The 26,661-nt window shown below is 40.6% G+C and overlaps 3 protein-coding genes across 3 annotated transcripts; 1 reads left to right on the top strand and 2 right to left on the bottom strand.

The window, feature by feature from the left end:
- On the top strand, positions 1 to 3,717 carry LOC139303790 (interleukin-21 receptor). The gene is made up of 8 exons (XM_070927636.1): positions 1 to 125; positions 536 to 668; positions 764 to 966; positions 1,100 to 1,257; positions 2,425 to 2,596; positions 2,681 to 2,783; positions 2,882 to 2,948; positions 3,025 to 3,717. The coding sequence occupies exons 1-8, from the start codon at positions 5 to 7 to the stop codon at positions 3,478 to 3,480; spliced, it is 1,413 nt and encodes a 470-aa protein (XP_070783737.1). The 5' UTR covers positions 1 to 4; the 3' UTR covers positions 3,481 to 3,717.
- A 109-nt stretch (positions 3,718 to 3,826) lies between these two features.
- Positions 3,827 to 9,710, bottom strand: ube2ib (ubiquitin-conjugating enzyme E2Ib). The gene is made up of 7 exons (XM_070926808.1): positions 9,607 to 9,710; positions 7,710 to 7,788; positions 7,481 to 7,564; positions 7,103 to 7,175; positions 5,779 to 5,888; positions 5,448 to 5,527; positions 3,827 to 4,608 (listed from the first exon to the last, which is right to left on the bottom strand). Exons 2-7 carry the CDS (start codon positions 7,773 to 7,775, stop codon positions 4,545 to 4,547), a joined length of 477 nt encoding a protein of 158 aa, XP_070782909.1. The 5' UTR covers positions 7,776 to 7,788; positions 9,607 to 9,710; the 3' UTR covers positions 3,827 to 4,544.
- Positions 9,711 to 10,752: 1,042 nt separating this feature from the next.
- Positions 10,753 to 26,273, bottom strand: kctd5b (potassium channel tetramerization domain containing 5b). Its single transcript, XM_070927210.1, has 6 exons — positions 26,033 to 26,273; positions 19,763 to 19,871; positions 19,315 to 19,406; positions 19,122 to 19,217; positions 16,642 to 16,767; positions 10,753 to 14,002 (listed from the first exon to the last, which is right to left on the bottom strand). The coding sequence occupies exons 1-6, from the start codon at positions 26,252 to 26,254 to the stop codon at positions 13,973 to 13,975; spliced, it is 675 nt and encodes a 224-aa protein (XP_070783311.1). The 5' UTR covers positions 26,255 to 26,273; the 3' UTR covers positions 10,753 to 13,972.
- Positions 26,274 to 26,661: the final 388 nt, after the last annotated feature.

Raw genomic sequence — 26,661 nt, 5'->3', positions numbered from 1 at the left:
GGTGATGTCTGGACCGTCTGCTGTGATGGACAGGTGCTCTCCACCCAGGCTGAAGCTGATGCTGCTGATTGCATTTCTGCTCGTGTCCTCCGACATTGTCTGTCTGCACGGAAATCCTGTCACAGGTTATGTCTCTGCCAGTATTTTCTGTTTTTAAAAATGTGATAGAAATCCTGTCTGTTCACAGAACAAAAATCTAAAAATGCGCATGAAGATTGCTTGAATCCCATTTGTACGGTGCTTGGGACAAAAGCCAATTGAATAACTGTAAACTGTAAAAGATGCTTTAATAACTAGATATAATACAACATACACGCTAAGTTAGAATAAATAGTTCAGAGGCTTTGTTATTCATCTAACTGACTCTGATGAGGACCTCAGGTCTATTTGACCTTCAACCTTCTGGGAAAGGTCCCCATATTTTAAAATGCTATGATAAGTAGTATAATGAAAGTCAGTGATTAACACTTTGGTAAGAACTGTCCTTTGACTCCTGACACTGCAAATAAAACACTGCCTATAAATATATTTTTAGACATGGGCCACAATCTTCACTGTGTCAATGATTACCTGTTCACCATCAACTGCTCCCTGAGCATCGCACCATCAGAAAACGCCTCAGACAGCAACAGCTCCTACTGGCTCACTTTCACAGAAACATATGAAAAGTGAGGTCCCCTTTTTTTTTTTTTTTTACTGGCACATAATAATGGGTGACCTTAAATGTGATGATGATGTTGTGTTTCATTGCTGCTTTGTGCAGAGAGCTGTTTGTTTGTAGGCTGACAAACACCAGTGGGGATTACTTCTGTTCCATCACAACATCCGATCCAATGCCTGATGTCGACTATTACCCAGACATCTTTGTGGATACAGACACTTTTGAAATCTCGCTTTGTCACAACCAGAGTGACGAGTCTGAAATCTGTGAGCTGCTGGATGAAGAATATGAGCCTGAGACAAACAGTAAGGAACATGGTCTGTTCTCACACATAGACGTACACAGAACATAAATATATATATATATAATATTTACATTCAGGAGAAATACATGTCTGCCTTTTTAAAAACCTGCCTTTGGTGTGTGTCCGCTCATCAGTTAAACCGAACGCACCGTGCTGCCTCACAGTCAGCCACAACTCAAATCAACACCACTTCACCTGGAAAAGTACCTATGAGGAATACAGTGATTTCACCGCTCTGACCGACAACATGAAGTATCAGCTCCATTACTACAAGAGAAGAGACCAACATAATGTAAGATTCAGTGATAAACAAGCAGGAGTGGGGTGCTCTTTGTTGGTGGGAATAAGAGACAGTTCTGGGCTGTTAGAGACCTGTGTTTGGCAGCTAAAATCTACTGGCAAATCAATAATCGATAGTTAAATCTAAAACATGGAAATTGATTGTATTAAAGGATAAAACAGATGTACAATTTAATAATTTAAAGATGAATGAAAACATTTAATTGGAAAAACTGGTGCCATCTGGTTCCATTTTTTGAACTTTTGCCACTGTGCCAGTTTGACCCAAACTGCTGTCAATAATTTCACCCAGTTCAGAAAGTAATTTCCCTTTCGTCGGGTTTCTTCTCATGCTCTGAGCTGCCAAGACAACTTCATGAAATGAGAAACTGCCACAGCGACTTTGTCAGTGGTCCACTGTGGCCGTCAGCTCAGTGTGGCGACGGGGTGGGTGAAACTGTGACTTTATTTGACCCATAGGTCTTTTCCTCTGCAGACTTTTTGACTTCTCGCAGCAAGAAAAGGACACGTTGAAACTAAGAACACAATAATGGCTCTGTTGCACTCTAGTGTCCCAGTAAGCATGACTTTGATGGTTAAAGCTTGCTGTCGTGCCCCGACTGAACATAGTTTATGAGAGCTCCTAAAACTAGATTTCACAAAATAGGGACTGAAGATGAATTAATAATGCAGGACAGGGCCCTAGTTGATATTGTACTTCTTGAATCAAATGACCAAAAATCAACTGATACCCAATGAAGTGGGGGCTTCTGGGGCTTTTGGGGCTCCTGGGGGTCAGGCAAAATACCAGAGCACTGAACCTGGAACAGTTAAATGAAATGCAACTGGTGCTTTTCCTGCTGTGATGTGTCAAAATATGTGCTGTTGGAAATGACTGCACTTTGAAGCACTTTGATTTGAAGCATAAAGGTGGAAGCATGAAGTTGTATTTGTCAATTGAGATACATCAATACATTTTACCAGACTTTCCTTTAACAGTTTATTTTAATTATTTCTTTTTTTTTAATCTATTGCTCTACCCATCTATCTGCAATTTTCTTGAATAACTGTCCTGTCATATCATCTGTGAACTCATAAACTGGCTCAAATGGGCCTGTGAACAGGACATTTCTCTCCTTTACAAAGTTTCATTACATACCACCCTGTTTACTTCTTTCAGGTGATATCACATAAAATTAACACTGACAGTACGAACTATTCTGTGGATGACCATGAATTTGTGCCAGGCACCGAGTACGCTGCCAGAGTGAGGTCCAGTCCTAATCAAGCTTTTTTCATGGGAGAGTGGAGTGACTGGTCCTCTGAGGTTAACTGGGAGACAGCTGTGAATGGTGAGCCCCCAGACAGCTGATTTAAGATCAATCAAGAGGGTCTTCATTTTAAAGGCAACTTTTCTACCACGTTTGTCCATGCAGATCTCCCAGCAAAACCTTTTCTTTCTGGACTGGGTAAGGTGTTCATCCCCTTCTGTGTAATGGCACCACTGGTCTTACTTCTGTGCTATGCTCCAGTTAAAAAGTAAGTTCCTCCTCCAGCTCGATGCAAAACCACAGTGTACAACCAATATACACTAAATATCATCTTTATATTCCTCAATCTTACAGGTGGAGGCAAAGTGCCTTCATCCCAACTCCAGCACCCTATTTCCACACCCTGTACAGTGACTGCCAGGGAGATTTCAAGGTAAGTTTGTCACATAAAATACTCATACAATACAATTATCTCATGAGAATTTTCCTGAACATGACTGTGATTACAGAGCTGGGTGGTTACACAAGAAAACACAGCAGACATGCTGAAGGCAGAGGAAACGCTCCACATTGACACGTTAACCAAGTGTGCAGATGACCAGGCGGAGGAGTGTCACTCCCAGTTTCACCACCAGTTAATGGAGGGCAGCACATACAGCAATATAACTGACCCAGACTGTGACCCTTCTCTCCTGGGCATCCCCTACGCTGTGAGCACCATGGCTCCGCTGTCTGCTCCAGGGGGCTCTCTCAGAAGTCTGACCCTCAGCTCCCAGCCCGGGAGTCCTGCTGAAGGAGACTCAGGGTGTTGGCTCTGCAGCCACACGTCCCTGGAGAGGGACCCTCCCTGGTACTGCAATGAGTACTGCACCCTGAGCGCCTTCCAGCAGACTAGTCCAGTTTTAGCAGAGCACCATGGGAGCCCTTCTACAAAATCCTGCTCAACAGGGATCATCAGTGGATGAAGCATAAGATGTCATATGTAGCAACTAGACAGTAAAACAGTGTGAAGCTGAACTTTAAATAATGTTGGGCCTAAAATATATGCTTTTGCTATATACAGTATATACACGAGTAGAAATAGCATATATATGTATGATGTTATAGAGTACGTACATTTGTAAAAATGTTTCCACAGCTTTATGTAGTAGAATACTATTTTGCATAACCTCTTGCTTAAATGAAATGAGTAAACTGTGTAAAGGAACTGAATAAAATAGTTCTGACAGTCCTCTTATTTTTGTCTGAATATTTTATATATTTTATAATTTTATATAATTGTTTCTCATTTAATAAAGAAAAATGCAAACATTTTGTAGAAAGTTTTATTTACGCCAACACATACATGAACAAAGCACCGTATAACCTTAAAGTCTGATACAGAAGTAAGCCTACCTGCCTCAGTCATCATGGCCATTTTTATTTATTCCATAGCAAACACTCTGAATAACAAAAAGACAGCCAAGGCAGCAGATTCTATCATATATTACAGCATGCTGAATAGAAAACCTGGGAAAGAGAATTAGACAGAGCCATCTAGAGACACTAGTGAGATACAACAGTATAAAAGTGCCATTCATTATACAGCAGTTGAAATACTGACAATGAAATAAGCTAATTTTACATTAAATTTATGGAACATAAAGGGGGAAACATAAAGGAATAGACCCTGTGAAAGAGCAAAATAAAACAGACATTTTCTTCCTTGAACATTGATGACAGCCAGCTTGCATGGAGTTGATGAAACTGGTACCGAGCTGTGTCCCTTGCACCACATAAGACAATTAATGTTTAAAAAGAAATGACCAGGGTGCTGAAGCACCCTTCCCCTCCCAGCATTATGCGCCAACTGGCAATAAGGAAAAAATGATAGGTCAAAGGAGAACGGATGGCACAGAATGTGTGGAGTTTAAATAGAAGTCTTTAAGCAAGTCCTGATGTGAGAGGAGCACATTCATTGAGAGACTGAGTGGGGAGGTGATTCTTGTTAAACCCATTCCTTCTGCCGCAGCGGAGAGAGTCTTCGCCCTTACGAGGGGGAGAATTTTTTGGCTTGTGCTCGAACTCTTTTTTCATATTCTACTCTGTTTTGGCTGGAAAGGGGTTAAAAAAATAGCAGTTACCACGGTGCTCTGATCACGAGGCATTTCCAAACCATTCTAACTATATATATATAAAAAAAAATCAATGACAAAAGTAGAAAATGCAGCAAATGTTAGCCCCCTGAAAGACACTTCTACACACAAATTATTATTTTGTGCACACAAGTTAAAAACAGTATCTCCAGGATTCAGGGGCTCCGAAGGTTTTAGATACGAAACTACAACCGGGCTGGAGAACTTTCTGCCTAGCAGTCAACCACTTTATTGTTTAAGTGTGGATAAAATTAACAAACATTTTGTATACATTCAGGTAAAAAACACATCCAGAGCTACAGCGCACACACACACACACACACGCACGCACGCACGCACGCACGCGCGCAAATAGAAATAGAAGTCAATCTACTTCAATGACTATACTAGTGATAAAATGACATCTGCAAGTTATCAATACCTTGTCTGGACCATATAGACACAAACTTTACAGTCTCTCTCCTCTGACGTCCACTACAACAACCTTTTCATTTGTCATGAGCTGAATTTATTTTTAGGCACAGAGTTATTATTGATGCATTAGAGAGAACAAGAGAACAATGAAAAAAGTCCTCCATTCCTATTGTAATAATACGGTGCTTTAAGACGTCTGTGGTATTACAGTGCAAGTATAACTCAGTTTCAACCTATAAACAGTTTTGGTATTGTACATAAGAGATCAGTGATTGGCTTCTCATTTCCTCAACCTTTACCAAACATGCACATCACTTCCAGTAATTTTACATTTCAGTGTCATGGTTGAAAAGCTGAAAGAGATGAAATCCAATGTCACTCACCAGTAGATTGTGTAAGCCTCTGCTTGGGCTGGATCCTGGATATTTGGTTCATTTAGGAGTTCCTGGATACCTAATAAGATCTGTAGAATAAATGAACCAATGAGACTAATCGATTTTATATTTCAAGTTGCATATCAGAGAATTCTGATTTACCAGATGCAAAATAAATTTATAATAACTATGACAAGATAACTGATGATACCCATATTACTGTAGCCACTTACAGATACACATTTAGAGATACAGTATGTAACCAAACCAAGAAAATCTCTATCTCAGACTTCTTGGAAAAGCCCTGTAATGTAAATTAGGTATGCTTGGCAATCCAAACCTGCTTTATTGTGATGGCCGGTCTCCAGTCCTTGTCCTCCTCTAGAATAGATAGGCATACTGTGCCTGATGGATACACATTTGGATGAAAGAGCGGTGGCTCAAATTTACCTGAAACACACACATAAGTGCACTTATGTTTCGGATCCATTACAAATGTCAGACAAGATGAACAAATTCCAGAAATGTCACTAGGCTTTTTCAGAGTTTACACTGACTGAACTGTTCAGCTAGAGGCAGCATATATGGCTGTTCACACAAGCAGTGGCTTAATGTTATTTTCATGTGACATTCAGCCAACACCACCCCTGTTGCTGGATATTAGCAACACAGTGCCCTAACGTTGTGTAACCCATAGTGGTAAAGTAATGACTTTGTTCACACAATAGGCCGGTATCGTTCTCTAGGGAAAAGGTTTTAATGTTTTGAGTGGTCGAATTGTCACAGCTGGTTTAGCCGCCACAACTGTATCAGCACTCAAATCATTACTGGCAAGCGCTGTACAATGACCAGTAAAGGATGCATGTGTGAAAGCACCTTCTCGTGGGGGCCACCAATTAGCATCCAAATCATATCTTGTGAACTGGAATGGACGGATAAAATTACCATGACTCCTTACAATGAATAAATAAAGCCCCCCAGTAGTAGTGGTGAGACTGGCTTTTAGATCAGCTTCAACAACCTTTGAAGACTTGTTAATGACAGCTAAACACTGCAAATATGATGATGTGGGAAAAACATGCGTTTGCTACTGCTGTGAAGGGGACAACACAGGTTATCAGACCAATGACAACCAAGGTGTCCAGCAGGTCCAACCCTTATGATTTTAACTACAGTTAGCCCTTGGCTATAAATCATGATCTTCATTACAATGATGCTTGAACATGTTGGTAGAGATTGATTAGATTGATTCAGTCAGGCCAAGTGCAGACTGGGTGACTTAAAGAGAGTTTTCAGAATTGATACACAGGCAGGGACAATATGGAAGCTTGTTGCCCCTCTGTGTTGAGAGGGTTGGGGGACTCCTTCCTTCATCTAGGCCATTTCAAAATGTCAAACTTGCCCGTTTTCATTAACGTAATGTGATTGTCAGTTAGCCATCAAACACTTGCCAGTGTCAGAACAGAAATTAGGCCTTCTAATGCAAAATGCCCTTGATGGAAGACGTGTAATTTGGTGTGCACCTGACTTTACATTCCAGATTAAGCGTTTTTCTGTCTATTTACTGACAATTAGATTTCGGCTACAGCATAATAACAGTGTGTGTAATAATCACAGTAACAGTTGTATCTTACGCTGAACACGGGTCAGACACAGTAACTCACATTTTGGAGGTGAAGAAGGATAGTCATCCTTGAACAACATGCGCAGTTTGAACAGGCCTCCTTCCCATGGAGTCTGAGGAGACACACAGGTTGAAGGCTCATCATTGTTCAAGCGGTTACTAAGAATGATTAAAAGTTGTCACACTGTTTTGGTCCCCGAAAATTTGAATCAGAACCTATGCTGGAACAATAGGATATGCAAGACATACCACTGTAAGTTGAATTGTGTAATACAACTTCTTCAAAACCATACATGCTCTTTTACATCTGCTTCAGAAATTTAATTGATCTCATAAAGCTCACTGTGTTCCATTTAGCAGTGACTTCTATGTAAAGGCACAGATGTTCTGCATGCAAACAGGCTATGAAACACATTACCCCTTTCTTGCCAGGAATAGCACATTCCCAATTCATGAGATTCATGGTTCCATCTGGATTTTTTGTTGGTACAGCAACAAATCCCTGAAAAAATTGAAGAAAGCAAGCAGGAGAGTGCATACAGTTAAGACATCAGTGTTTACTGGAGGACTTGACTTTATATAATGAATGCTCAAATAGACCTGCACAGTTAAGCCACAACAGGTGCATCTCAGAAGACACTACTTACAAAAGGATGGTCCTTTCGCCATGCCTTGCGCTCCTGGGCAAGCCGGCTCAATGCAATGCCTGACATGATTCGTGGACTCCTGCAATGAAAGAGAATGTCAAATGAGTTACATAAAAGAACATGCCTAACATCAGGTCTGACTTGGATTCACAAAGTCCTAGACTTTGTGGAGGAGGTCTGAACGGACTTCATAATAACCATTAATTGTTTGTAAAGCTCACATGATTAGTCAATTAATTCATTTATAAAGCAAAGAAAGTCAAGGAGGACCTAAGGATTTGGTGCTTTTCTCTGTTTTATATCATTGTTTTGTTTGGTTTTGGACTGTTGGTGGGACAACAAAATAGCACATTGGGCATTTTTCTGTATTTTTAGACACATTATAAACCAAATTATTAATGGAAAGAAAATTAGCCAGATTCATTGATAAGATAGTTTCAGCCATAATTGTTTTGGTTCATTCTTTGAGATTCTGGCAGTTTCTGTGACTCCAAGCACAATAACACAGAGGCTCCTAATCTATAAAGTGGTCTACACAGTAATATTACAGCATGACAAGGTGCATGTTTTCATGTTCTTATTAGAGAAACATAATATTGGCTTAGTTTCAACAGTTCTGAGTTGTGGAGAGCTTTCTAGATGTAAGGGGTTTGCCTCTACACTATTCTGTGATTCTAGTAGTGTCAAAACAATTGCTAACAGTGACAGGTGAGCTCCTAACTTCTGTAACGTGATCGAAAGTAGTAATATTACAGTGTTAGATGTTAAAAACTTGACATTAGCCATGAAGAGAGCTCCAGTGAGCAGCTCCAGTTGCCCATGTATACAGTAAAGGAGGACTTCTTACACACATTTTCGTCCACCCAATGAATAAATTGGCCACCCCTCTCTAGATGAACCACCTGGATACAATTATGGTTAAATACTATTCAAGCTATCCATGGCGCATCATGAAAGATAGTTGTTCTCACTTAAACAGATGTGGCTATGCACCACGGTGTTGCCAGCCCGCTTCAAAGCTAATTAAGCGCTCTAATTGAGACCCCTCATTGGAATGTCTAACGATCTCTATAGCAACGATGCTTTAGGAGGCAATGACAACGAAGCAAAGCAAAAAACTGAACTGACAATAACTAATAACTGCCCACGCAGCATTTACTAACTTTAAAGCAGTGGAGTTCTACTTTATATTATATGGCCAACTTAAGACGTAATGTTGAATAGTTTTCATCAGTTTTACAGTAAATGTGTTTCAAATTATCGTTTACACCGACGTGTCTTTAAACGTTATGCTAAAGGGGGCTAGCCAAGTTAGCCGGTGGTGATGCATGACTACAAAAAGCGCTTCTCCTACTCTGTCAGTTGAGCTGGTATTAAACTTAAGGGCCTCTGGAAATGAAGCCATTAACGTTCAATTTGTTTCATGCACGTTGGGCTTTACTGTAAACTTGCTGTCAACGCAAACGTCACTAACTGACTATGAAAGCTATCTGACTAACAAGCTAGCCGGTTAGCTTGATAAGCTAACTCATGTGCGCCAGAATCATGCTATATCCTAACAGGCGCTGGCGCTGTTAGCGTCTGACACGGCCTGATGCAGCACTAAAATGCGCAATTGCACTTGATTTGGACACAATTTTGGTTGAGAGAAAAGTGATCACTGCCTTTCTTCTAACGCTTAATAATACCTACTCTGGAATAGCAACCAGGGATGTGAAATATTCTACAGGAATAAACCATATCATAATCCATTAAAGAATAGGGACAAAGAACGCCAGAGCTAAAAGGCGCACATTTGTGCATTACCAAACTAGCGAAAATGGCGCAAACTGAAGCGGGTAAAATATCATAATACACGACAAAATAAGCATGTTCCTTAATCAAGATGTGCTCCTACCTTTCAGTATGGCTGCACTGGCTCTGGTAATTACGCGAAATGTATTAATCGTGCTCAAATCCCGTTAAACCTTGCAAAGTTTCCCTCCTGAAAAACCACCCGCTCCGACTCAAGCCAGACACAGAAACAGTGAAGCGAAACAGTCATCGGTCGTTTACTTCCGTCTTTGCTTAAATACCCCGAGGAAGATCAGGCTGCGCGTTTCTCTTTTAAGCGTTTGCGTTTCTGAGTGTCTTTTTAACTGCCAATGATCCAGCCGAAAGATTTTATCCGGTTATTTGTTCCAGTTATTCCATTTATTTCGCGTAACAAAGCTTCTACTATTAGCACACAGAACATCACAAGCACCTTTAAGTTGTTGAAGATCATCTTTGCTTTGCGGCTGTTGCTCTTCGCTCATGCGCTGTACCGCGGTCTAACGTTACCTGCTCAGAAAATCAAACAAGCAACGGTCTCACTTTGTAAGTGTACGAGAGACGCATCATGTTTCTTATTAGGACCATCTTCCATCTGCTCATTTAAACAGTTTATGGCCAAAGTTATATGAAATTAATTGTTTATTCCTATTTCATACATCATGAATGCCCAAGCGCGAGATGCCCCATTCTAGCAAACACAGATGGATTTCTATCTTCTCTAATATAACATCTTTGCCCAGACTGACGACCGTTAACCCGAACGATAACGTTTGTCAAAACACATAACATTATGTGCATAATTACAAAAGAGTTGAGATTAACCTACCTTGAGTGTTTTGGCTGTAAAATACATGTTTTCGAACACCATTTTATTCTCCCGTGTAAAAAAACGAAAAAAAAAACAAAAAAGATCGTCTACATTTAAACAGGCAATTTTCCAGGCAACTATACCATAGCAACGTGTTTTGATGAAGTGACACAAGAGGTCGCTATTTATCAAAAACTAGAATAGTTGTAATGACTTGTCCATGTATTTCAATAGTCGCTACAGGTCTAAGGACGCTTCGGTGTGTGATGTACATGTCTTTTAAGATTACTGCTCATTATGAAAAAGCTAATCGTATGTGTACTATTGTGTATAAAAACAACACTAAGACATTTTAATTAAGTATTTATACTTTGGCAGAACCACAGAATAAACACAGAAAAAAAAGTACACACACACACATGAATGATAACATTTTTATTGAGTTTACCTTATGCAAGACCATATAGATCTATCCCCTTAACCTCATACTTAGTTTGTATATTTTTAACATTGCATAAGATCATATAGAAGTGATCTATGTAGTGATATGAGAACCTTATTCATCGATGTATATGCTAGATTGAGGAAAAATGACACATTCATTCCCTCTGATTACAAGTGTGATCATCTTCAATCATGCATTACAGTGGTCTGTGGCTTATGACTTGAATGCAAAACAAACTGGGCACTTAAGTATTAGGCTACAGATTTGATAAGTTTGTCCATCACATGAAATGATTATCAATGCCAAATGCTCAACCAGAAAACCTGTTTGTGAAGGGCATTAAAAAGGTAATGTAGCTGCTAAAGTAGAGGGGTTAAACACCTCAAACCAGAGTATAGTTACAACTGAACCAAGCAAATCAAAACACAAAAACACTTTAAATCTCATCGCAGAGAAAAAAAAAAGCCTCGAAAGAAGACCCAAATGAACCTTTGCTCTGAGCCAACACAGGAAAGTCTCATCCTATTTAAAAAGGGAGCATCTCAAAGCAAGATTGTCTGCAACGCTCAAGCATAGGCTGTCAGAAATGGATGGAATATCTCATCAGTCAGCACGGTTTGTGAGAGTATCAGTTCATGTGGAGTGGGGAGTGCTAGTTGCCATTGGTGCAGTCACACAAGTCAGACAAACACTAACGTGTGTGAGGGAGTGCAAGACAGTACATAATTGGAAGGCTTCAGAATACTATAGCAAATGTAAACATAGCCTAGCTCTGGCAGGAAATCCAGTCTACTTTGATTGAACCTCTTTGCAGATGTCAAACTTTGCACTTTAAAAGCCCTTGTGTGTGTGTGTTTGTGTATATATGTGTATGTGTATATCTATATCAAAAAAACATGCATCCATACTGGTTTCCCCAACAATATAAAAATTGTTTTAGTCAAGTGTATACGTGTACATGTGAGTAAATGGAGGTTTGTGTGTCGTTAACGAGTCTATATGTACAAAGTGTGCCAGCATTAAGAAAAGCTTACTCATCCCTGACACTAAGATTAATGTGTACGATACACATAAGACATTGGATTTTGGTCATTGGGAAAAAAGGCAACACTAAATGATTACTTGTGAATGAAATATCCAACCTATCCAAAACCACACATCAAACCTGAAAACAACTTTCTGTAAAAAAAAGTGTTCTAAAATGCGGTATTTACATCAACAACATTACAGGCTTGTAAGCAATGTGCACAGTGTCATTTCCCCACTGTAGTGCTTGTAATGCTGTGTACGAAATCTACACAATTCAAAATGCTTAGAAGAATCTATCACAATGCAGGAAAAAATACATTTGTTTTAAATGTAACAGTCAACTTCATAGCCAGCCAAGTATAGCTTTGTTATTGGTTATCAAAACATGTTCCAGGCATGTTCTCAGTGAAAGACACCATATTCAGCATCAGCTGTTTCAATCCTAACTCAGAAATCTCCTGTACAAACAATGCAAAACAGAAGTCAACATTGTCAAGATTTTCTCATTTTTAAAGATCCAGTATAAACAACTTCCATTCAAAGTTGTGTTTTCTATACAGTGTACAAAACGTGCAGTTTGTTTTAAGAGTTAAATATTAATATTGAATTTTGGATTATTTACATCAAAACAAAATCCTCTGGATATAAACAGAAAGTCCTTCACCAACTGCCTTCAAACTGCTCCAGTCCCCAAACCTGCCACACCACAAATACTTCCCCTCAAAAAAAGATCTTAATCAAACAAGCTTTTCCCTCAAAACATACAAAATAAACTACTTAAAAATGAAAACTCAGAAGTCAGTGGGGGGAAAAAATCAAGACGCCACTGTCCCGAGGATGTTTTTCCTGACAGGAAACAGGTCATCGTTGGAGGACACCGATGTTTAAAAAAATCTCACTGTAAAACAGAATTCACATTTCAAAACACCTTTGACTATTTTGGCAGTTAATTTTAGACTTATGAACATGAGGAGGTCTCAAACTAAATTAGAAGTTAAGAAAAATGTCTGACAGATTAAATTTGATATAAACTTGCACTTTACACGACTAAAGCAGCAGAAGTCCTACTGTGAAACAACATTGTGAAGGAACATTCGTGGTTATAGGTGCATCCAATACTTAAGTTTCATCCTTATAAAACTGGTAAGTGGACTTCCTGAAAATATAATAATTACTTAATCCCACAGCATACAATGGCCATATCTGTGGGTAATTGGGTTACTAAGGTTGCAAGATAGAGTACATGGTGCCACAAGCAGCTACACTAGCAACGCGTTTACTTCACAAGCCAAGAAAGCGAACAATAAAGAAGTATGTTGCCATATTAGGCAGATATTTCTGCTGTATCTCTAAAGTTAGCTTAGTTAGTCTATGTGAAAATGGGACTTTCATATAATATTCTGTTCATTACAGGTCACTTCCTCATCACCAATAAAAGCCCTGATAAATTACCTAATGCCCCTTTACAGTATCAAATCACTGACATTTTTGTTCACAAAGTTTGTCCTTTGACAGTGAATAGTTACTGAAAATGTTTTTCTAGTAAAGTCAAATGTTTCAAACGCATCTTAAAATGCGTGTTGTATAGCTGGGACCCTCATGATCACAAATCTCAGTCTCAACTGTTTGAATTCTTTGGAGAAATATTTTATCAATTTGTTTTTGGTGAATTTCACATTTAATAGCCGGACTCTTCAACATGCGCTAAATAAATGTACAATTCCCTTCTTAACATCTCTAAACAATGATTTTGAGTTTGATACTTCAGAGTTATAAAGACCATACTGATCCCTTACCAGACCCCTTGAGTTGTAGGATATAAGAATGAACTCAATAGATGACCCTGAGTGAATCATTGGCCATATATGATGTCGGCCATATTTTATAGCATAAAACACATGTAGATTGCAATTCCTCATTTTCAATTAGAGAAAAAAAAACTTGCCGCTAATTAATAAAAAAAAAAAAAGGTCCAGTTTAAATGTACAGGCACAAATTGTCAGTAAACAGACTTATTTACATCAAGAAATAAAAACGAAAACGGAGGGAAAACACAAAATAAATGCACACACCCCCCCTCTTTAAATCTCCATTGTGCCAAACGTTCTTCCACAAAGATGATATGTTTGCATCATAACACCTGGAGCTCATAATACTGAGTCCTCTTCACATCCGGGAACCTCTTTCCTGAAGAATCTGCAGAGACCAAAAGAATGATATAATGAACAAAAACACATCGTACCACAGTCATTTAGTACCCGACTCTGTACAGTCTCCTGTATTTCAGTAGTCACTTTAGTATGTTTTTATACTGCCACAGTGCATTATTCTCTTCTCTGAATGGGGTGCAGACAAAAAGGGAAATGTTTGCACAAGTGAGGAAAATAAAGCGTTGTTCTAGCCAATTCTAGAGCCAATTCTTAGTGAGCTCATGAAGCAGAAAAGCTCGTCATGTGGGATCAACCTTGGTGGTGGAAGACATGCTGCTGAAACTAACCACAGCACCCTGAGGGCTTGTGTCCACGTAGCGTTTTTCTCGGGCAGAAAAGCGCTGGGATGAAGTGCTTGTGTGGTGACAAAAAAAAAAAAAAAAAAACACTGTGGAAGGGTTTTGTTTCTATGACAACATCTTAACGCTACGTTAACAGAGGGTTGACTACACAGCTAACAACAAGCTTACGCCGATAAAAGCACGACACTCAAGTCCGGACGATCTGCTTCCACAAATGGGCTTTTCTGTCTCTGTTATGAGTTATAGTTGAAGATAGACAGACATGGCCAGAACAAGCCTCTCCTCCATTTCCTTGGTTACCAGGGTGACGAGTCCCGCCCCATCTAATATATGATTGGTTGCCTGAAAAAAAGAGCGACACCAGCGCCTTTCTGAAAGGTTCAGAGGGTTGGCCCACATAGATTCCATGTCATTAGACAAATTGTCACATTTACTGCAGCAGCAAAAAATGAAATTGACCCCTTAGTGATTCTTCATACAGAAAAATTATGTATTACATATATTCAGTAGCCCTTTTGGGCGCTGTGTGTATTTTCGTTGTGTTGCCCAGCCCTCTGAGATTAATAAAAGACGTTAGCTATAATATCCTACCCAATTGGAGCTGAAACTGATTATGATTATTTGGCCACAAATCATAATAATATAAAAAAAGATAGTTTGACATCCCAACCTTTAACTGTAGCAATCCAATCATTAGGTCTTTCCTCATTAGGCCGCTTTGTCATTTTTAAACGCACGGAGACACCCTGATAGATTAAAAATGTGACTTTAAAAAACACATCAGTGCTGTCCAAACAACACTTCAACTACTACTACTTTTGACAATGAAATGGACAAAGGGAGCATAGTACCCCCCCCCCCCCCTTCAATGTCATTGAATGAGGGACAATGAGTCAAACTGCAGCAGCTGATGATTCAGCGCACCCTCCATTAACCAAGGCTGTGAGCATGACAATAATTACAAGGGTCTTATTTACACTACTGAAACAAATGGAGCTCTTCCCATCTGGTTTCAAAGAGCTTCACCTGCAAAGAAGTACTCGACCAGTCTCAGCAGGAACCACCTGGCTTTTGATCTAGCTTTGGTATTTGAGTGTTATCAGTTCAAACTGTCTTTGAAAACAAACAGGAAAAACATTTCAGTAGTGTAAACTGCATCAAGGAGGCATGGGGAAGGCAGAGAGGGACAAACTAGGGAGGAGCAGTGGAGGGACTACGAGCACTTGAGCGCTCACCAGTGAGTCATGAGTGCTCAACCCTAATCAGAGTCATTCATTTCATAATCCGTCTCTTCGTCCTCGCTCTGAGCATCATGCAGCATGCAGACGGCACAGAAGGAGACAAGAAAGGCATGGCGTAAAATAACGTAAATGAATGGGGAGGTGTAAAACGTTGGAGAGGAGAACGAGGAGAAAAACAGAACTAATGGATTATGTTCAGAGGGGATTCACAGAAACAACTACATTTAGTATCATTATGGAAGGTGCAAAACACAAGAAAGTACAAATGTTATCCAAGGGCACCTTTCTACCACCCTCAATTCTCTTGTCACAACTGATTCCAGATTATGCCATTCATCACAAATAAATAGCTAACTACAAAAAGGAAAGATAATTTTAGATTTTTTTTGCACCATACTGAAATTAGTCATGCTCAAGGACCCAGTTTGGATATGATGCCCCTGGAAACAAACACAACAAAGTCTCTGCTCTCTTTCTACCTTTGCTTGAAAGATAATCTTCCTATCAAAATACACAGCAGCATGAATATAAATTTAAACGCGGTGCTTCTTCATGTGTCGTTGCCTTTAAGGAGCGCGGCCCCCACAGGGACAAGCTGATGGGAGTTTGAATTCCTCAGGGCGTGCCTCCTGCTTCGCTCCCAAAGCCCTTGAGAAAATGACAGACATCGCCAATAGCACCACTAATCTACAGACCTGTGCTCTCTTAATGCCCCGAGCACGGATTACATCGAGTTTTATTGCAGGTCAAATCTCACACGGCATAACACTAAAAGCTGGGTTAGTTCTGATAGAAAATGTCAAAATTAATGCCTTTCATTTACACATTTTATCTTCTGTTCCTCTGATGGCTTGCGGTTATACAGACGGGCTGTTTTTAACTGAGGGCCTGAATATTCACAATGCTCTCCTTCATAGAGGCTTCTCATCAATAAACCAGAGGTGCTTTCAGTCCCGTGGTGGCATGTTCATAAATGCGATGCATTTAAAACATCCAGCACAGGCCATCATTCACAGATGTTTGCTGTGGATGGATTTTCAACCGGCCTCTCTCCACACACACACACACACACACGCGCTTACCTTAGCCTTCTCACTGGGCTCACTGTTTGTCCCGTATGATTGATTGTGCAGCTCCTTGGAGACTACACACAGGAACTCGGCTTGGTCTTCGTTTCCGTAGTTGTAAGAGGAGCCTATGCTGACCAGCTAGAGAGACACGAGAGCAGAGCACAGAGGAAGAATTAGCGTTAGACTGATGAAGCAGAGGCAAAAACTGGGTTACTCATGGTGGGACAACAGAGGCAGGGAGACATTAAAGTAATGTAAAAGAGGTTGACAACCAATCAAGGAGCACAGAGAGTCTACAGGTTCCTGCAACTTAAAATTTAAGGCTTCCCAATATATTATAAATGGCATGAGTTTCAGTAATTAGACATAGCTAAAAACAGTTCATCAGAATGTCATAGTTGCACATGTTACACTGAGACCACAAGGCCAACAGGGCACCCATCTTAATAAATGAATACACCAAGAGAAGACAGACGTTAGAAGTTTCAGATTTTTAAGGCTACATTGAAATGTGTCAGTTTTAACCTGCAGACAAGCCAGCATTGAAATCCAAAATAAAGCATTCATGTAGATCAAAAGGACAAAAAGAAAACTGAGTTATCAAAGTAATTACACAGAAATAAAATGTGTGGTTCACAAAAATAACAATGATAATGAAAGAAATGGCACAAAGGCAGAAAAAGATAATTAGCAGATAGTTTCCGAGTACAGTGTGAAGGGAGTCGACAACAGGAAGCAAACATGCTGGTTGAAAAATCAATGGGGAACGGAGGGTTTGACTTGAACAGTTAGAATTGAGATGTGTAGGATTTTCTCCAGTGCTGCCATATTAATTAAGATCAATACTCAGTTCTAGATACTATGCGCTGCATTCTACCAGCTTTATATGGCTACTTCATCTTGTCTTGCTTTAGTTGCAAGGCTTCGTTCCAGTATTGAATGTGTCAGTCAGGAAAAGAATTGGCATGAGAAAATCCCACACGTCATCTTTAAATACACATTTTACAATAATCATGGCGATCTTCTAATGCTCCTGTTCCCAGTCACGTCAGTTTGAATAAAAAGACACAAAGAACAAAAGGGGACAAATAAAAAAGGGACGACATCCGTAAGATCTTTATAAACTAACTGCATGCACACCTTGAAAAACATGAGAAAAAAATAAACAGAGCGATTCCTGTTCCTGAATAACCGCTTTTAACTGCTGAATGTGAAGTGTGTTTACACTGCAGGCTACATGTATATCGTCTGTACACAGGTGTACATGTTCAGACTTGCATCGCCTCATTAGCCACCGCTGCCGGAGACTTGTTGTTGTTAAGCATTCTCTCTTACATTAGGCATCAACGCAGCAAATAAAAAGACCAAAAAACCTCAACTAGCTACCGTGGATTCCACTTGTCACCCTGCCAAAGACTCAACACGCACCAAATCCTAAGACTTTCAGCGTGAAATGCACTTCGACAACTTGTCTGTGTGTACGCAGTCTTAGAGAAGGCACTAGGTCATTAAAGCTCATCTCCCCCAAAAAACTCTCCTGGGATGACGACAAAGCTTTCGACTTTGCATAAGGAGTGTTTCTAGGAGTTTCCCATCTGACCTGTGTAAGGAGATTAGAGAGATTTCAGCTCTAATGGGAGATCCAGCGATCCCTCGTCTCAGAGAGACTCATTCACACGTAATACACACTCCCCCACTCCCGAATGTGTGGTTTCTCATTAGAAAAATTTGCCTTTGGCAGTTCCAGCTGAACACAAACTCTCATGTAATCTATTCAACTAGTCTCTCTTAATGTTTGAATCTATTTCAATTACCTGCTGTCAAGAAAAAAAAAAGGTTTCACCCCAAAACAACCAGCACTATATTACAGCACAGCCCCCCAAACAGCCAAGTGGCTACATCAAAGCAAAAAAAGAAAAAATACAGAAGGCTGTTGACAAGCTTACAAACTGTGAATGCAGTGTGGATGAAATAATAAAATTACACACAGACAAGAAAAGAATGTGTCATGTCCTCTTAGCCTCACTGGTGAGCAAGCAGTACAAATGAACACTGAAAAGAATAAACTCAAGGAATGACCAACAGCTATGTGTCTACTTGGGACAAACAATGGCCAACGGGGTGTTTATGGACAACATGGGGACCATGCAGTGACCAGCCCGTGGACAGAAATTTGTTAGACACACCTCTCCGCTGTTGTTTGGCAAAGCAGACTCCTCTCCCTTCACCTCCCTTGACACAATCAGCAGAAACTCTGACTGGTGGGCCCGCCCGTAACCTATACTGACAAGCTGCAACAACCAATCAGAGCACAGAAGGGATGCCCGGATCACGTATGCGGACATTGAGAAAGATGTGATTTGCTGTCTGGCTTTTTAGCCATTTCCAAGATTGAGGATTTGTGGACTTTCTGGGTCAATGTGAGCATAGCGGGGTGGGTGAAGCACATGAAAGGAGGATCGCTGCCGTGACCCTGCAGGGAAGAGATTTACCTGCTCAAACTTCCAGCCGTCAGACATGGTGGACACCATCTGTGTCAGCTCCTCCTCCTGGCACTGCAGCACCCGGTACACATGCTTCACCGGGACCTGAGAGGAAGGACGAACGCATGAGAGAAATGGGATGGAAAAGGAGAAATAACAAGCGCTCACAATATCAATAGAACAGGATCTAAACTTCACATACCTGTGATGTTTTGCAGTCGCGTTCCCTGATCTTGTCCTTGATGAGCTTTATTAATGATGTGATGTTGTAGAATTCGGCTTCTTCTAGCACACCTAAAGCGGTGAAAAATAAACAATGAAGCTTTTAAGGAAGACTTATCCAGTTACTATTAACTACTAATAATAGCATCTACATGCTAAAGTGCAATGCGTTAAAATCTGTACTTCTTTGACCAATCAAATTATTTGTATTGCACGTGTCCTGTTAAAACTGAGATGGACATGTAAGCAGACGGATTTCCTTGTTTCTTTGCAATAATTGCCATCGCTGTTGTTCAGATATTAAAGCAAACAATCAACAATAATGAAGAGAAATATTGAAAATAAATATTCACAAGTCTGTTAAAGCGTTTATTGCGCTACAGGCGACTGTATTTTGATTTTGAACTCATCTCCCACAGAGACGTTACCTTCCTCTGCCAGATCCCTGTTGAGCACCAGTTTGCCATGCCTCAAGTAGTTAAGCACTGGCCCAAAGTATGTGGGGTCTCGGTCTATGAGATAGGCACCAGTTTCATCCTGAAAAACGGAGGAGGAGGAGGATGAGATTCATAGAACAACACTGTATTATTATACTGTTTTCAATTTGAAGTAACAGTCCAACATTTAGGAAATATGCTTGTTTCTGGTCAAACCCACATTTTGATAACACTCTTATCAATTTTAATCCCATGCATCTAGTACAGGGAATGCACTGTATGCACAGAGATGAAAGTGATTTAAAATCTTCTCATCTTACTCTGGGTAAAATGAAAAATTGTATTTCTATATTGTGGAGACAATCAATGAGCAGGCGTATACCTCAACCGAAACATAATCTGTGAAGAGAAATAACACTGTGCATCAGTGAATAAAACTCCGGGGATGAGAATTACGAGGTCAGCTCCTGTGCTGATAATCTCCACAGGGGTTGAGAGGACATGCGCAACACAGAGCCACACACATGCAACATCTTTGGGATATCACTCCACTATTCCCAATGGCCTTGGATTTGATCCCGATTCCTTCACAACCGCTGGGTATTCCCCTATTTCTGTAAGTACTGTGATTAGGCCGTCTTCGTCTCGTGGGGGAAGAGGAAGCTAAAACAATTAGAGCGGAACAGAAAAAAAAGATTTGGAACAGAAGGCTGAATCCACCAAGGGGACCAGGAGAAAGCACCTTGACTTACAACCGACAATTAGCCTAGTCTGGTCTGTTACATAGCTGGCATAACACATAATATAAAAGTCAGTTTGAACAGCTGTTTAACTACTGCAGCCGACACCAGTTAACTACTAAAAGTTGTTTAATACGACATGACACGTCAAATGTGCATGACATTTAGGAAAACATTTGGCATGGAGGAGAGGCCATAAGCAAATTTTGACTTTGCATCAGTCAGGTGCATGGCTTTAGGCGCAATTGTGACAAATCAGCAGCATTGCTGGTTGGTGCGACTTTGTCGTTATTTACCGAAGAACACAGCAATATTGTCACACACTCCAGGCCATGACAGAACTCAAACTTAGCCAAGTCTACACTAAGTCCAGAGATGGATTCAACTCAAAACCCATTAATTTTTCCAATAATAAGAAAAGGTCCCTGTGCATTTTCTTTTGTAATGAATCTCTGAACCCTCTTGGCAGGCTGACCTCCTTTCCAAAGCAAAAATATCCCACTGGAGCCCAATGGAGCTCTATTCTGGTCTCATTGCCCCGTGTCAGTTCCTTACATTTCCATAGTCACTGAAGTTTAAGCACAAGCACAGGTGGGCCTGCATGGAGGAAACAGACGAGGCCAAAGCTGCACGACTCACCACATTCAAACCAACCTGTACATAATGGTTGATTTTAACATAGAAGGTTAAGCTTTATTTATTCTTCTCTGTAATCATTTTATTTAAAAAATTATGTGTTAAAGATGGCAAAACACTATACAGCAACTACTGTCCTCTTCCATCATGGAGATAAAATAGGTATTACAAACATTCTGTGACAAGGCACTATGTCACATGTTAAAACATTAACGATCCATTCCAGCAATTACCAATATCACTGCTTCCACCCGAGTTTGACACATCGAGATGTCTAAGTGGTCTATTCAACTTTAGTTTCACTCTACATTTTGGTGTGGGCCTGTAAAGTGCTATGGGACAACTTAGAAGGCCTTTTTCTCTGGAGACATTTTGACATGGTACAGTAGGAAAAGCACAGTTGACTAATTAAACTGAATTCCATTTAGATGCTTTGTTTTCAGGGTTCCAGGTATCGGGCATGCTGGCTCACTGGGAAACTTGAATAATAATGTTATTAGCAACACCTGTGCTCATCCTACTATGACAAGTCAAAATGTCTGCTGTGACAAAGGCCAATTGCGCTATACAAATAAACTACTGTATACCGCCTCAAAAAACTCCCACTGATCAAACACTCAAAGCTACCACGTGTGTACTGGACACTTCCTGAACTGTTGTGCTGACGAGCCTGTTGCTGGTCCTCTGGGTGCACATGCATCTATGGGGGACTTGGGGTGACAGTGACCCAGTTCAGAGAAAGATGATTATGGGGGCTCTGATATAGGCCAATGTACACAAAGGGGACAGTGTTTTTAATTAAAAACAAAAGGCTGTGTGTCTCTGGGGGCCCAGGCTGGGGAGCGCTGGGCAACAAACAAGAGGGGTGGGGACAAGAGGAGGAGGGCTGCTAGGATGTACTGTAGACAGGCAGGAATATTGGAAGAAATGTATTGAATTAGAAAGCTTAAGCATCTCTGTGTAATACTATGATCATGATGAGGGAAAAAAAACTAGCTTATCTATGAATAATACGTTTGTGAAGAGTAACAGGACACAGGGTTCCTTGACAGAAAAAGCTTCGACACATTACCTTGTCACACACTGAATCTTTATTTATACCTTATATATGTTTAGTAATGAAATAAAAATGTGAGACCTACATGGGAGGCCAACCACTTTAACCAAAGAGACCAGATGATATCAACAAATACACTGACAAGTGTCAACACCGCCTACAATAACCACCAGAAATAGGTCAGTTCAGTGTAGGTCAGGCATGCTACGTGGTGTTTTGTGGTTTGGCCTTGCAAAAATATTCAAACTGCAAAGCCTTCAGTACACACACCAACAAGAACCAAGTCAAAGCAGGCTGGATTCAATTTGAAGACAGTTAAAATGAAGGTAAACAGAAACTAATTAGAAGGGTGGGCTTCACCTTATCATTCGTCTCCTACACACAATACATATCCTCCCACAGGAAATACCATGGTGACCCACCCTTCAAGCGCATGATGTCCAATGAGGCTTTCTGCAGACACGTTAAACACTGAAAGTCAATCCTTAAGTCAACAGAACTAACAAGTCGCTGCATGTTTGTTTCAGAGTACAACAATGGGTGTAAAATGGGGTAAAAACTTTGCATGCGACCATTCACCAATTCCAGACAGGTGTGTTGATATGCACTGCTAAATTTAATATAGACTTTTAAATAATGCACCAGATGGTTGCCAGTAATTAGCAAAAGAAAAAAAAAACGGAATGCTGCTCGGCCTTCACTGCAGCCGAGCCGGAGTACAAGCCCACTGCAGAAACAGTACTTAAAAGATGTTGCAGTAGATCTTCTGAATCACATGACTACAGCTACTTAGCCAAGTGGAAGTCTGATCCTTATAGAGCGGGGCCAGGAGTCCCTCTGGAGTACAAGCAGTAATGGCAAAGTAAAATAGGCCTTCCATCTTTTAAATAATCCACACATCAAGGATATATTATGCAAAACTATCTCATATTTCAAGATATTTAACACTGTCGCTTGAATGCTAGTTTGGCCTTTCGCCAAGGCTGGGAGGAACTTCTCACCTTTCTATCATGTTTTTAACTGTGCAAGGCAACACCATGAGTGCGTTTTGCAGAACAATTTATGACAGAGGAGTGCTTCAGGCAGTAAATGAACAGCTCCTTTTAAAAGTCCCCTAAAAGCTTTGCTGTCATGATGAGAGGGAGTTAAGTAGCTCCACGGCTAAGCTGGCAAGCTGGGAAATTACTGCAACCTGGAGTTCTCTCTTGGCAGAATGGGAAATGTGTATCGGAATAGAAAAGGAGATGGAAGGGAAACGATTGGTCTTGCTGATGAACATTTTGATTTACTGCAACACACACGGCTATGATCATATGTAGGCTGTAGCCTGGCTTTTCTGAATAAAGTTGCTTTGGACTGATAAAGCCAATGAGATCAGCCTTGAGTCACACCTGATTTGCCAATAGCACTCTGCAGTGTCCTGTTGAGCACTTACTGTGAGAAGACGGAGCAGGAGGAGACCGAGATATCACCGTTAAATATTTACGTTGCCTCCCACAGTGTGCTCAGGCATGACATAAAACCTGAATCCGGCATTAAATGCGGCCATATTTTTCTCACAGATGCCGCAGAGAGAACTTCTTTGGGCAGCAAATGGATATGAATATGAAAAGAATAAGATGTTGAAGGAACAAGAATCCTTTGTGATGGGAGTGCCTGAAAAATTGATGCAGCTCTCAAAGCTGGAAAGCTGGGTCTGTACTTGAGTGGTCCTGAGCTGAGTAGTTGGAGAGCAGGAGTCTGCCAAAGGGACGGATGCCCATTGATGTGCATCTCTCAGCTCATTGATTGGACAACTGAAAATTCTGAGAGCAATACCTGATTATGATCTTGTAGTATGAATTAGTCACTTAAGCCTAACAAAACCAGTAACAGAAATATCACTCTAACATAACAGCAATAAGTTGCATGCCAATTCTGGGATAAACTATGTAAAAAGAATACTTATAAATACAAAACTATCTGCTGTTATGACTGTGCACGTCACAGCACTTCCTCCACTTTCTCCCTGATCTACCCCAATGTGCAAAACAGGCTCCAGTCAACAACATGAATAATGCAGTTCTCCTTAAGAGTCCTGCTGAAGCACGTCAGCCTGCGTGACTGAGAAGTGAACCACTCATTTCCTTGGCTGGGAAACACAATACTGCATTCGTCCAAAAACAGAGCACTTCACTGATCTGTTACTCTGCTGGGCTTCCTATTCACATGCAGTGTTGTGTGATGCAAAAAAAAAAAGTGGCCTTCTTTGCTCAGTTGCAGATAAGATGAAATCATATTAACTTATATAGCTTGAAACACCATGGCAAGAGAAATGATATCTATATATCTCCTTTACTGGGAGTAAACCAGACTGCCTGCAGGAGAGAGGTACGGTAATGGCTTGAGAGTCTGATACACACTTAAGACAAGGGATTGAGATGGACTGATCCGTTGCTCATGGGAGGATAAACTGACAAAAAAGCAAGCTGATTATTCAGAGATTAAGATATTTGCATGAAAATACGAGATGAGCCATGGTCTCGGCTTAGTATAAAGGGGGCAGGGGTGAAGATTAAAATGTGCAAGTAGATGAAAACAATGAATAATGGGGCAGTAAGATGAGCGGTGAAAAGCAGAGCACATTACACTATGTATACAGACACTAATACATTGTGTTTGACAGTGCTGGGGGCCTTAAAGCACACACGCTGCTGTTAAAACTGCCAGATGGACAAACAGAGAGAAGCCTGCAACTGGAGCATTGAGGCCATTCAGGGAGAGGAGTGACTTCATCCTCAGCTCTCAGTTGTCAGCAGCACCTCACCCCACTTGGCAATGACTTATGTACTCATTATGGGAGCCTCACCACCAGCACGGAGGCTGATTACTGCAGAGCAAACACAGCCAAGTAACAGACTAACCTCAAGAGAGGGAGGGGAAAAAACACAAATTGATCTTGCAATAAAGTCTTCTATGTGTAGATCATTTGGTAAATTAATTATAGCACCAAAGCTTGCAGACATTACAATCATTAGATGTGCCACAAAAGAGCTATAGATGGATTGTGTATCAACAGCAAACCCACATGATATCATTTAAACGGTTTATGTTACAATTTATGTAATGTAATATGCAAATGAAAGTCATAGCTAACTAATGCAATTGTCTGCACTTATTTGACTGCAAAAAATGGGTGAAATAACCCACCCAAAGTTTTAATTAAATATTACATTACAAACTGTCAAAACTGGGTTACACTATAACAACGAGGTTCAAAGTCGAATATGTCGTTTTTGTCAACACTGTCCAGATTAGAAAAAAACTTAGGTTACTGTCACTATTTGACACCTCGATGAGTGCAACGCAATGCAACGGCCTCAGATGGGGAAAGTTTCCAACTACTGTGTCGACTTGATATCATCACTGGAGACCCTTTAGAAACTGTTAAAACCCTACACTAATTTTAAGAGCCAACACATTTAGGTAACCGCAAGACCTGGCAACTTATCTTGTTGAAGACACATAACGAACCAGCTAACGTACACACACAAGCTAGCAGCAAGATCGTATGTCATGTGGTGACTGTCGGAATCTAGCTAGCTTAGCGGGCTAATGCTAGCTAGCCACAAACATTCGAGTTAGCACTCAAGTATGAATAAACACTGATTTTCACAATGATGGGGATATGATTAATCACGCTGGTAAGTGCAGTCATCAGCCATCCTAACTCCTTAACAATGCAGTAAGTCAATATAAGCTGAATAAGTGGCCAATAAAATAGAGTTAACCAACTGCGCTCCTAACTACAGTGCTAACTAACGTTAGCTCGTCTAGCTTAGCATTTACCTTGTCGGAGTCGAGCTCGGGGTCAGCTTGGCTCAGTCTATACAGAAATGATTTTGGATCTCGACACAGCGTCTGTCTCGTTGTTAAAAAATACGTTCCCCCGACGTTAAGTCGAATCCATTTTGATGCCCCGACAGCGGATGAAATGTTTCTCTCCGCCAGAGAATGGGCCAAACATCTCCGGTGAACGGAGCTGCTCGTCTCGGAGCTGTTCTCTGCCATCCCTCTCCTCACCCTCGCCTCGACTCTGTCTGTGCGGCTGACAGGAAATATCTAAGCTGCAGCCACTAACTTGGAGTGCACGACTCATGCAAAGCAGGCTGCCAGCGCCTCAGCCACTCCTACTAACACACTCCAGAAGCACTGACAGGCACTTGCATAAATTATTCCAGAGAAAAGAGGTCCTCCCCAGCTCGATCTACTGACGCTTCAATATGGAGCAATGATCTCTTGATACCGAGAGCCTGGAAATATCATAGCGCATGAAAATGTAACATCTTTAGAGCTAGGCAGACAAACATCTCATTTCTATTTTTGTGTGCAGTAGTTCGTAATTGTTGTATAGACAGTTTGTTTTTCAAGCATTCACCACCAACCAGCTTTAGGTTTTCTCCTGTGATGTTTGCATA

The sequence above is a fragment of the Enoplosus armatus genome, chromosome 20 (assembly GCF_043641665.1).
Source record: "Enoplosus armatus isolate fEnoArm2 chromosome 20, fEnoArm2.hap1, whole genome shotgun sequence".
Lineage (NCBI taxonomy): Eukaryota > Metazoa > Chordata > Actinopteri > Centrarchiformes > Enoplosidae > Enoplosus > Enoplosus armatus.
Note: the sequence above shows the minus strand (reverse complement) of the source record. Positions and strands in the feature narration are given on the sequence as shown.

What these genes read in the sequence shown, in the direction of transcription:
- LOC139303790 (XM_070927636.1), top strand. Translation starts at nt 5, where the DNA reads ATGTCTGGACCGTCTGCTGTGATGGACAGGTGCTCTCCACCCAGGCTG. An exon ending in ATATGAGCCTGAGACAAACA is followed by an intron (nt 967 to 1,099) that starts GTAAGGAACATG and finishes TCCGCTCATCAG; the next exon opens with TTAAACCGAACGCACCGTGC. An exon ending in TGCTATGCTCCAGTTAAAAA is followed by an intron (nt 2,784 to 2,881) that starts GTAAGTTCCTCC and finishes GTGGAGGCAAAG; the next exon opens with TGCCTTCATCCCAACTCCAG.
- ube2ib (XM_070926808.1), bottom strand. Translation starts at nt 7,775, where the DNA reads ATGTCAGGCATTGCATTGAGCCGGCTTGCCCAGGAGCGCAAGGCATGG. An exon ending in GGCGAAAGGACCATCCTTTT is followed by an intron (nt 7,565 to 7,709) that starts GTAAGTAGTGTC and finishes CAATTTTTTCAG; the next exon opens with GGATTTGTTGCTGTACCAAC. An exon ending in CGGCCATCACAATAAAGCAG is followed by an intron (nt 5,528 to 5,778) that starts GTTTGGATTGCC and finishes TTTATTCTACAG; the next exon opens with ATCTTATTAGGTATCCAGGA.
- kctd5b (XM_070927210.1), bottom strand. Translation starts at nt 26,254, where the DNA reads ATGGCAGAGAACAGCTCCGAGACGAGCAGCTCCGTTCACCGGAGATGT. An exon ending in GCGACTGCAAAACATCACAG is followed by an intron (nt 19,218 to 19,314) that starts GTATGTGAAGTT and finishes CCTTCCTCTCAG; the next exon opens with GTCCCGGTGAAGCATGTGTA. An exon ending in ACGGCTGGAAGTTTGAGCAG is followed by an intron (nt 16,768 to 19,121) that starts GTAAATCTCTTC and finishes GTGTCTCTCTAG; the next exon opens with CTGGTCAGCATAGGCTCCTC.